Source organism: Ammospiza nelsoni, chromosome 1 (genome assembly GCF_027579445.1).
Source record: "Ammospiza nelsoni isolate bAmmNel1 chromosome 1, bAmmNel1.pri, whole genome shotgun sequence".
Taxonomy (NCBI): domain Eukaryota; kingdom Metazoa; phylum Chordata; class Aves; order Passeriformes; family Passerellidae; genus Ammospiza; species Ammospiza nelsoni.
Window position 1 is genome coordinate 52,401,531 of NC_080633.1, and position 12,123 is coordinate 52,413,653.

Consider the following 12,123-nt stretch of genomic DNA (forward strand, 5'->3'; position numbering starts at 1 on the left):
TGAGGAGCAGCTGAGGTCACTTGGTCTGTCTAACCTTGAGGAGATTGAGGGGAGACCTCATTGCTGCTAAAATCTCCTCATGAATGCAAGAGAAGGGGCAGAGACTGATCTCTTTTCTGTGGTGATCAGTGGTGACCAGCGACCTGAGGGACTGGCTTGGAGTTGTGTCAGGGAAGGTTTGGGTCAGATATTGGGAAAAGATTCTTCCCCCAGAGGGTGGTTGGGCACTAGGACAGGCTCTCCAGGGAAATGGTCACAGCCCAGGCCTGACACAGTTCAAGAAGTGCTTGGACAATGCTCTCAGGCCCATGGTGTGACTCTTGGGGTGTCCTGTGCAAGGCCAGGAGTTGGACTCGATGATCCTGACGCATTCCATCCAACTCGGCATATTCTGTGATTCTGTGAACAGTGTTAAGCAAAGAGAGAAAGATAATCTGTGTAAAAATCCATCCACTTTCATCAGGGACACCCTCTAGAAACAGCATGATCCAAGGTTTAAATAGAGCTCTTGAGTGATAACCCTCGCTCTACCACTAACGCTCCGCCCAAGGCAAATTATTTTACATCTATAAAATGGAAATGATAGCTACTAACCTGCTTTACAGGAGATTTGCAAAGATAAATTACTTAATGTGTGTGCAATATTTTCAACATGCAAAGTGCCATAAAGCTCTATGAATTTTTATCTCAGCCCTTGCTTTAAAACCTGAGTGAGCAGTCATAGAACACAAACTACAATGCAAAATACAATGCTGACAATCTCAAACACCATGCAAAATCTGAGCAAGCCGGATTGTAAAACTCCGCTAATTCATCTCCATTTCTTCTCTTCCAGTAAAAGGCCTGCCCTTTAAAACCACTTTCACAACCCACAGAGAAGAACAGCATCACCACTGAGGAATGGTTGCTGATAAATTTTTTTGAGCAGCAAATGCTGACCCTTTGTGGATAATAAAAACCAAAACTTCTTTTTTCATGTAAGGAAAGGATCCAGCATCAAGGATTTTTTTACGCTTGAGAAGATTTTGAAACTCTATTTTGTTTGCATGAAATGTGGAAGAGATAGGAGAATTAATCCTGCTTTTTCCACTGATAGGGAAACCAATTATTCATCCTCTTACAGCTACTTCTCTCCATGTGTGGCAAAGTAACCAGCTCAGTGGTGCAGGCAAGTGGTGGTGAGTCAAATTTTGCAATGCAGAAGTATGTTCATGTGGAAGAACTACCAGATTACATTATCTCCACTTCATAGATCAGCATGTTTATGTTTAATATACAGAAGACAAGATACATACATACATACATATATATATATACATATATATATATATACATATATATATATATACACACATACGATAAAGCAAGCAAATCAAAAGAAAGCTGAAGACAGATGTTGTGTTTAGTATTTTCATTATGAAATATCAATTTAAAAATTGATGATCAAAAGGTTGACCTTTGTTCCATGACCTTTGATCCATGCACACATGCAGCCAGTAATAAGTAATAAAATTTTGCAACATGAATATTGCACGCCCTTGGTAAAATTGATGTTGGCTTTGAAGGACTTATACCAAAACAGCACTGGGTATGTAACCAGCTGTTTAGGGAAAATGTCATGTTTGAATTCAAACCATTTCAGAAATTGCTCAGTTGAGTACAAAAGGCCTGAAATTCCTGCCTGTGGTAAGCTTCTCAAACTTCAGTCTTAGAGTTCCTTTACGTGTCTCATGACCTTGGCAAGCAGAGCACAATGGCACAAAAGTAACACATTTGTGCTCATGGAGGTGGGAGGACAGAAGTTACAGCAGCTTGCTGTGCAGCCCCTTCAGCAGTGCTGCACTGCCAGCAGCAGATGAGATCTCCTGTAGTGGGTAGCTGCAGCATGGGAAAGAATTTAAAGGGGAATTTGCCTAGTCTCACCTTGCTCACCGTGTCAGCAACGAAGGAGGTGTTCAGTTTACTTGAATTTATGTCTGTTTAAGTCAGGGCAGTACATGACTGGTAGGGGGGGAGTGAAGCAAGTATAAAATGTTCCTGCTCAGTATATCAGGTAGAATCACAAAAATTCTGCAAAGCAAGTATTTGTTCTTCAGCATGTTAGGACAAGATTTGGACCAGTTTCTCCACTGAATTCACATGCAAAAATGTTTTTGTTTTTTTCCTATGTTTAGTTTGGTTTTCATTTTCCCTTTGAATCCTTTCTTTTTCTAGATTTTAAAAATCCTATTACCTTCTGTTTTGGTAGCTTGATACCCAGTGTGTGTGTCTAGAGGCACATTTTTATTTATTATTTACCTACAGAACTGATTTGAAGTTCATTTCTTGGTTGTCTTAATTGCATTTCCTTTATCATAATGCAAGCTGTAATCATTGGTGTGTGCTGAGGATGCTTTGCAAATCTTATCTCCCTAGAAACTGATCTCTTTTTCCTAGGTGCCTCTCACTTTTAAAGATCCTCCTATTTGTCTAAATGAATTAAAATTAACCATATACACATAGTCTTTATGAAGTTGCACTGTGTGAGAATCTTTGAAGCAAATTTGTGCTAATAATGTATTGTAAGCTCAGGTTCTGCCCTCAGTTACATCCATGAAACCAATCACATTAATAGAGTTCCTCAGATGTTGTTAATGTCTGAGTTTACTTCAAAGTACACCTTTCACATTATTTTCAAAATATAATTGAACCAGAATGGCAGCTACAGCATGTGAAAGCTGTCTTGTAATGCAGCTTATGGGGCTTTGTGCTAGGATGTGTAAACGGGATGGGAGTTTTCTTTGCCTAGTTAGGACAGCGGCTGGGTAAACTATCAGGGAAAAAAAAGATTTTACAGAGGAATTTGACTGGTACGAGAAGGGCGATGGATGTCTCAGAGAAACAGGCATAACAGAGAAAAGTCAAGGTGCACTCAGTGACTATTTTGCAATCTATTGTGCTCCAGCGACAGTCACAGTCATTTAGCACGGAATTTCCCAAATCTCATGTCATTATTGGTTTCGTTCTGGAGTTCCCACTTAATCACAGCAGTTTTAAGTCTTCACATCCTATTGACTGTGTAACCTAAGCCCTCAGAAGAGCTATATGAAGAAATTGCCACCAGCGTTCAGCAGGTTTGAGTGTTGAATCATGACTTACTCGGAGATACCCCAGCCCAAGAGACAAGTGGCACGTCTGTGTCCTATTTACATACCTGAGTGACAAGACAGTGCTTCCTGCCACTTTCCAGAGAAACAGCCTGTTAAAAAAAAAAACCTAGGAATATTTTAATGAATCCTGAATAGCTTGGGTTTTCCTCTTGACGGAAAGCAGCACCATACAGGCACTCTTTCGCTTAAAGTCTGTGGATGTACTTGGAGCACCTCAGGAACACTTGTGTTACTTTATGTTTATTAAATAACTCGCTGCGGGGAGCGGGGGAGCCCTTTCTCAGCGCTGGCGCCAGGGGAACAGAAGCGCTATGGGCACACACGGACCCTGCTATCCGTGACCTAAACGCGCTAAATTAAATCTGCGATGTTTCATTCCACGCACACACTTGGCCTTACAAATACTGGGAGCAAAATGACCAGAAGGAGAGCAGGACTGTTCGCAGAGGCCGAGAGGGCTCCGACTATTTCAGGGGGCAGAAAGGAGGCCGGAGCCCGGCGATGCGCCCCTGGGGCTGGATCGAACCTCGGAGCGTCTTCCCCAGTGAAACACCTCGGTTCTCCCTGGCCCGCACTGCTCTCCCTGGCGCTGCGACGGGACAGCTCTCCCAGAGGGACGGGACGGGCCCTAACGCGGCTCTCCCTGAGGGACGGGCCGGGACAGCGCTTCTGCTGCACCCCCCGGGACACCCGCGCTGCTGTGAGCCTCTGCTCCCCACCATCCCCGACAGGAGGGCAGGAGCTGCGGGAGGGCCACGCCGCTTCTCTGCGAGCGGTGCCGCAAAGGCACGGTCATGCCTTGGGCAGCTGCCGGGCAGAAACTGCCGGGAAGTAGAAAATACACACACACACACACACACACACACCCTCCCGAGCAAGGAGGAACGACTGAACTACCCCCGCTCCCACCTTCTCTCATCCGATATTCCAGGACAGGTGGGGAGCCCGCCCCTTCTCCACCTCGGCGGGGCCGGCGCTGCCGGTTTCTCCTCCCCTCTCCTCCTTGCTCCCTCCCAATCCTCCTCCTCCTTGGCGTCCCCAGAGGGAGCCCCTGCGCTCCGCGACCGAGTGGAGAGCGCAGCCGGGCGCACCCCGTCCCACAGCCGGCTCCAGCCGCTCCGCAAGCCCTCGTGCGCCCGCCGCCGCCTGCAGCAGGAGGAGCAGAGGCGGGAGGAGGAGGAGGAGGAGGAGGAGGAGGAGGAGGAGGAGGAGGAGGAAGGCAGCAGCCCGCCCGCAGCGGGGCACGCACGTGTGCTCGCAGCCCTCGACGGCCGCCCTCCATCCAGATCCAGCATGCTGCTCGGAGCCGCGCAGGGCAGAGCGCCGGAGAGGAGCTGATCGCTGGATCGCTGCCGCGGGACAGGAGCAGAGGGGAGCAGGAGCGGCTCCGCGGATCCCCCCGTGCGCCCGTCCCGTCCGAGCCCCAGGCGCCCCGCCGAGGGAGCGGCGGTCCCGCAGCATGGGCGGCCGCAGCCCCCTCGCTGCCGCCGGGCCCCGCGGCGCCGCTGTCCTGGTGCTGCTGCTGCTGGGGCGCCTCGCTCTCTGCCTCGCCGTGGAGGGAAAGAAAGGTAGGGGACCGGGGGGCCGGGGGGGTGCGGGCTCCCGCCGCTCTTTGCCGGCTGCGCACCGGCGGACCAGGGAGCCGGGGCTACGGGCGGCTGCGTGCCGCGGCCTCCCGTGGGGAGAGGCGGAGGGAAAGTCCCAACTACTCATTTCCCTAAGAAAAAAACAACAAATCAAAACAAAAATCCCACCCCAAAAACAGAGAGAGGGGAGAAATGCGGAGAAAACCAAACCTATAGCAGCGATCACGCAGCCCTGACTTCCTGATTCTTGGCTTATTTTCTTTTGTGGGGGTGGAGGAAATAAAAGGGAATAAGCCTTGGCACATCTCATCGGTTGTGCCTCTCTTCTTTAGTGTTTCTTTTTTCTTCTTCCCCCCTTCCCACGTTTCCCAGTCGCTCCCCGGAGAGCACTGCCCGGCTCAGCCCAGCACGGCACGGTCGCTCTCGGCTCCCCGGCACCGGGGAGAAGCCGCTGGGCTCCCGAGTCAGCGCCGCTCCGGTCACCAACCCGCTGTCGCTCTGACCCGGACACCTCCGCTTGTCCTGCTCAGAAACAGTCGTAGTAATAGTAGAAGGAGGTATACACCTGGGGAGGGGGTGACTGAATAAAAGCGGAACTTCGTGTGGGTTCTGATTCCCCAGCTATCAGAAAGAGCAGCGATTTATCCCTGCCCGACCCGGCGCGAAGGAGCCGCCGTCCCGTCCCGTCCCGTCCCGTCCCGTCCCGTCCCGTCCCGGCGGTGCGTGGGAACGGCGCGGCGGGGCTGGCTGTGGGGCCGGGCCGTGGGGCTGCCGCGGGGGCTCGGGCTTTCCTTCTTCATGGGAGAAGCTCTCTCAGAGGGTGAGAAGACGTTTCTGGCCCGTCAGACCCGTCACATTTTCTCTGTGTGTGGTGTTCTCTGTTGTGAGTTTGGAGAGCAGGCCCCGGCTGCTGTTCCAGCCGGAGAGCAGTCCTCTTAATCTTGGAAATCTGCCAGCCAGAGGAAAAAATGCACATTTGGGTGGTTTGGTTTTTCTTCTTTTTCCTTTCATTCTTTTTAAAGAAAAAGCGGGAGAAGGGAACTATTACTTTCTAGAAGGGCTGATTGCATGGCTTAGAGCAACTGAGTTAGAGTCTTTCGTGACTGTGGACTGTAAAGCCGCCCTGAAAGTGAGGAACACCCCATCCAAAAGAACTAGTTGCACAACCTTTAAAAAGCGGAAAGATTCTCTTGTTCCAGAAATCAAGTTCATACCTGTTGTTGATGTAACATGGGCAGTTTTTCTTTCCTGGTTTTCATTTATTTTTTTTTCCCTCACCCTTTGAAGGTGATGAGAAGTAAAGTGCCTCCCATCTGCTCTGCCTGTCTTTTGAGGTGCAGTCTCAGGTGCACATGCCCTGTATAGTATGCTAAGGGTGAGGAGAAATACCTTGTTTATAAGGTTTAATTCTTTGTCTCATAAGCTTAGGAGGTTGCCAGTTTTTTGGTGATAACTAAATAATCAATGGCTACGTGATAAATCCAATGGAGGTTATTCTCAGGATGTTGTGTCAGCAAGTAACTGTTCCTCTGGTAGGAGCTGGAGGCTCAGTGGCAGAGGTGAAGGCAGAAGGATTTCTTCAGAAAGCACTAATCAATTGATTGGACTTCATTAACTTCTCCCCACACTTGAAGATAAGCAAGGATATTACTCAGAGGCACAAAATGAAGCAGCGTCTGAGAATTGTGCATTACTGATTTGAAGCAACAGGTCCAGCAGGTAGCAGAGGATCAGTGTATGTTCGGGACCGCCTCCTTGGTCAAATGATAAGATCTAACATCAGAATTCAGAGAAATGCTGAGAGGAAGCTTGCTGTCATCAATATATGCAACACTTCTGCAAGTTCAAATTGCATGTGAAATGACACTTAAAACTTCAACCTGATTTGTTCTGTTACCAAATGGAGTGGTCTCAAAAAAAGAAAAGGTGCCTGGGCAGCTGTTAGAAGAACATCAGAATCAGCCTAAAACATCCTATCAACATAATGTCTGAATGGAAATTTAAATACAATTGTATCTTCTCCCAAAATTGTAGAATTAATTTTCTTGAAGATGGATGAGAAAAAACTGGTTTTATTGTAACATTGTAATCATTAAGATACAAACAAGCCTAATTTAATATATTCTAGAACCAAACAGCATTGCTCAAAAGTGAAGTACTCTCATCACAGGGATCAATACCCACCTCTGTGTACCTGCTCTGATGTTGGCCCACATTGAGCACGGTGGAACTAATCCAGATTTCCACTAATGTGCCCAGGAGGCCTGCTTGGTGGTACCTGCGATAAATACTGTGATAGCTGGCATGCCACTTACTGGATGCATTTGACCCGTGTTCTTTTTGTGTGCCAGTGCTCAGTGACAGTGCTACGGTTCAGCAAATTGCTTTTAGTTGCTATATATTGGTTTTATATCTGTAGTTTTGATCTGTAGCTGCAGCCCTTGTGGGATGGGAGTGTGCTGCTCCGTGTTGGGAGTGTGCAGGCAGCCGTGCCAGGCGGCTCGGAGCTGCCGGAATGGGCTGTGGTACCTTTCTGTACCGTGAGACTTATACAAAGAGTTCTGATTTCTTTAAGGGTATCCAAGTGTTCATGTCTATGTGAAGTAAAACATTTTTGTCTGGTATCCTGTGCAGTGTTTACGTGTGGGCTCTGTGTGTATTTATGTTGAGTATTGTCTTGTAGTTTCTGCACTGTGTATTATTCCATGCTCACTCGTGACAGATGCCTACAAATAGAGGAGTCTTTGTGGATTGTGCAGAGCTTGATCCAGTTCTGTGCAAGCATCCAGTGCTTTTTTAGGTGCACTCCAGTGTAACCTGGCTGCTGCTCTGTGGAGCAGAGGTCTGTCAGGAGCCTGTGAGTTGTGCCTGCGATGGGGGCCTCCCAGGAGCAGGGGGCTGCCCACACATCCGCAGGGTGGCTGAGGAGTCAGCAGTGTTCTCTGTCTACCTGGTACCAGGTGAAGGATGCCTCATACTCCTGTTAAAGTCCTGGGAGAGCTGGTACACTATTCTCTCATTCCTGTGTTTGTATTACCACTGACACAAGCAGAATTTTCTGTGTGGACAGGAGCTGGTAGTATGTTTGTGTAGGTATTTGTTATGTGAGGTCTTGTCTATACAACCATTTATTATTTTCTATTTCCTTGGTAAATGACCAAACATTTTTGGATTTGCAAACTAAAATGAATCAGTGCAGTCATGATGGTAAATACAGTTAGAGAAATGGAAACTTAGATACTGATACGGCCCAATTTGCTGAGATAATAGAAATAAATAAATAGTGTTGAGTGTAGAGCTGCTTTTATTCCAGTGCCTCAGTGGAGAACAAAAACCAAAGTTCATCATTAAGAGCAGTGAAGGGAAGGTAAAATGCTAGCAAATCATCTCCTTTATTCAGGTAATCTGCAAAATATTTTGACTATGTGCAAAATTTTACAAGGGAGATTGGCCTCTCAGCAAAGTGTGTGTGTGTAGTGAGCAGACTAAATGCTGAAGTGCTACTAAATACAAATGTGTTATTTCTTGCATCAAGAGTATATTAAGAGAATTGCAGATAATTAGGAAATCAAGATCAATGCCCTGGAGACTTTACAATCAGAGTAGTCAGTTGTAATTTATTTGTTAATTTATAAAGAGAGATTTTTGGGGAGTGTCGCACAATGCCATTATGGTCCTCAGGGCTGACTTTTGCATTTAGGTATCCATGTATCACTGAAATCGCTGGGATATGCTGGCTTTAGCAGCAAGATAGCTGACTAGCCAAACCAGTTCCTTCAGAAAGTGTCCTTATCTTCCTTGAGCACAAACTGCCTTTGCTTAATAGCTCCTCGGAAACAAGCCTGGTGGAAGGTTTACTTCATTTTTGGGAGGATGACAGTACCTTCATGGAATGGTTTTGCATAGAAACTGTTGATGTTGCTACAAACTCTTGCTCTAGCCCAGGTTTCAGTAGTATGTGTGTGCATCAGAGAGTACAGTCACACCGTGTATGAGTGGATTATCCCAGAAAGAACTGACACTCAAAATTGGTGTCAGTATGTTATGTTATAAGCACCAGCATTAACAGGTATGAGAACTTGTGTTATATCTCATGTTAGACTTGGATCTGTATTGCAAAAGTGTTTGTGTAACAAAAATTTGACTTGTAGAACTTTTATTTGAGGGAGTCAGAACAGGCTGTACTCACAAAAACATCTTCTGGCTGTTCTATATTAGGAACACTTCCTGGGGTGACCTGGCTGACAAAACTTTATAAATCTAGACTAGTCAAATTCTGTAAAAAGATTACTTGCTAGATAGAATAATTGCCATTTTGGAATTGTGTGAATTGCATTAGGCATCTTCTAATTGTGTTTATAATTTCTCAGACCCCTGTTCTGCTGTACTGCTCTCCTTGGACATTTACTTACTAGTGGAAAATGAACTTCTGTCAGTCTGGGCTGATCTGGCACAAGAATCACATCCAACTTGGCTGGGAAATGGCTGGCTTTGTCAGAAAGAGAAAGTTATTAGGAAATGCAGCAGAGCTGTTATTTGGGAGGATCGTTCTCACTTTCTGACTCCTGCATTTGCTTTGTGGCAGCTGTGGGAGGTGTGAGCCTGCGATGAGCACTGGAGCAGCAGTGGCTGTGGTGACAGGGATAGTTGTCTGTCTCGCACTCGCCTCGAGGTTAGCTTGAGCAACACATCTTGCTCTAAGTGCAGAACTTGCCTCTCTGGGTCCTGGGCAGTGCTTCACCCAGCACCTGTGCTAGGGACTGTGGCCAGGAGCTGTGTGATGCTGAGCTCTGTGGCAGAGGAACAGGGATAACAATGAGGGGCCCTCACCGCTGGAATGCACCCTTCAAACAAAGCTTCTGCAATGCCACACACCTCTGGTGATGAGGGTGGTACAAGAGCTGTGTTGGATGTGACACATCAGAAGTCCTCCATTCCTGAGAACTGCTGCTGTTCATATCTTGGTTTTACAGAGCTTGTGAAATCCATGAGTACGTGGAGGGCTTGTACTATGGGTTTGTCAGCATTGTGTAGGTGTTGGTAGAAAGTGTTTAAGTGTTCAGGTGAATTATGTTTTTCCAGGCATTAATGGTCCACAGTGTGGAAATCCTCTCCTTAGAGTTTGGTGTGGACTTTGACAGTCCTTGTTCAGCTTAATACAGTACACACTGATCCTGTTAAGTACATACGGATTTGACCTTCTCCTTCTTCCAGGAACTTCCAGGAACACTATTAGTAGGTACAGTATGAGACCCAGTGGTGTTTCAGTGCATTCTGATTATGTTACTTCTTGACTTCCAACTATGGCAAACAGAATTGTAATGCTTCCTTTTTTATGGCTGAATTTTGCTGACCTAACAGTATTGAGTAATAGTGTATTTTTTTTTTAATTTCAGAAATAGTTACAGAACATTTGGCATTAGTATGTGCAGAAGAAGTCATTCTTAAAGGAAATGTGCAAAAAATATGTACTCCTCTGTACAGAGAAGTTGGACCAAAATAAATATCTATTTCTGCTGAAGCAAGGTGTTTATTTATAAGGAACTGTGACACAACTTTGTTGTTTGCCTTATGGGGGGAATGTGTAGGTGTGGGTATTGTACTCTCCATGCTTAATGTTATTAAGGGTTGTTCAAAGGAAGAAACATGAGAAACCTACCTGTGAGATTGTGTGTTTGAACAGGAAACCTTTCTGATGACCAAAGTGAAAAGATGGGGCCATGTGTGTTGGCCGTTGAGCTAACAAGTGCAAGTGCTACCACAGCACACCTATTTAAAATTATTTTTTAATGAGCAGAAGGCATACTTAGGAGAGAGACACGCTGGATTTATGTATCTCGTAGGGTTGTGTGAGCTTTCGTTTGGAAGCTTCAATGCAAAGTGGGTTTTGCCTGTTGACAGATCCATGCAGGGCAGGTGCAGGGATTCTCCTCCTGCCAGCGTTCCTTCGTCTGCCCAGCACATCTGCGTACATGAAAGAAAACATCTACGTGTTCACATGCATGTTCTACTAGCAGAGTGCATTGAATCATGGGTGGCTTTTGTTTGTTTCAGTGGTTGAGGAGAAAAAAAAAACCCTAGAAAAAAAGAATAATTTCCAGTCATACTGAAACAAGTATGTCAGGGGTGGTTTTAGTGAAGAGAAAAAAAACCAACAACAAAACACCAAGAAAAAAAGCCCTGTTTTAATATAATCTGGAAGATCAATTGGACTTGAGACTATTTCTTTTCAAGTTGGGTAAGAAGCAAAATGAAATGTTGTTTGAAATGAAAATTTGCAGGTTTATTTTGAAAATACCAGAATACCACTTGATTTTCTTATACCTCCCTCCCACTTAGTTTTTTAGCCAAGGCATGTTTGCTGAGCTTGGCTCAAAAAATTAAGGCTTTGGGAGTGGGGTAAACTGTCATTTGTGTACACATTAATAGTTCTGCTCTGATGTCTGTGAGTACTGAGATAAATCAAGTCCAAAACACTTGTGATCACTTTTTTCTAGTTTCATAAATTGAAATGGTGAAATTGTAAAAACAGTGAAATGGGGATAAATAAATAGGTTTAAATTGGAAGAAGCTTGGTGTCCATCACCTCCCTGGCCTCCACATGTTTGGCACCTTCACCATGCATAGCTGAGCCCCGGTGGAGGAGCCCGAGCCTTGCAGGCTCCTTGCTGGAGGCGGGCTGGGGCTCTGGGCACGGGGGGTGACGCTGCTGAGCAGTAGCAATGCCCCAAGGGCCAGCAACGCTTCTGTGTGGCTTAAAAACCTTCTTGTCTAGCAGTTACCTCTCTCTGGTTGCTTTACCTTGCAAAGGTGCTGTGTGAAAGGTGGCTAGCCTTCCCAGGAGTGTCCTCCAGTTCCTGGAAAAGTCGGGGATTTGCCAGCTCCCTCCCTCCCGAAGCGAAAAACTGGAAGTAAGCATTCAGGGCCAGCAAAGGCAGTGGTGCCAGAGCCACTCTGCTGGGGTGGATGGCTCCTTCCTGGGTGCAGAGACCAGCAGGGTTGGATGGGTCAACAGGGACCATGCCAGACAGGATGTTTTCTGGGGAAGAGGTGGAAGGAAGGAGAAGAGGATATAAACCAGCTGTCTTGATGACAGGATAGTAGTATTTTAGCTCTGGCTTTTATAAGAAGAAAATTATCACTTTGTGGAAATGGCATTTGTATGTTTGGTAATCAGGACATAGTGGCATAATCCCTGCCTTCCCGTCACCAGATTCTGCAGTAAATACAAAGATAAGCAGGAAAGCATTGGAAATCAGCCAGCCTTGGCACTGGGGCACTGCGAGCTCGCACAGCGCTTTTCCTAGATAGGGAAAAGTATTGTTTTACCTATCATGATTCAAGGGCTCGAAGCCACAGAGACTTTGAATGCTTGCCTGAGGCAATAC

General features: G+C 46.3%; 1 protein-coding gene across 2 annotated transcripts in view; it reads left to right on the top strand.

The window, feature by feature from the left end:
- The first annotated feature begins 4,509 nt into the window (after positions 1-4,509).
- EGFR (epidermal growth factor receptor) overlaps positions 4,510-12,123 on the top strand; it is a 157,318-nt gene continuing 149,704 nt past the window's right edge. For both annotated transcript variants that reach the window (XM_059482203.1, XM_059482213.1), the window contains exon 1: positions 4,510-4,717. In XM_059482203.1, coding sequence (XP_059338186.1) covers positions 4,609-4,717 — 109 coding nt within the window. In that variant the 5' untranslated portion in view covers positions 4,510-4,608. The remainder of the gene's footprint in view (positions 4,718-12,123) is intronic.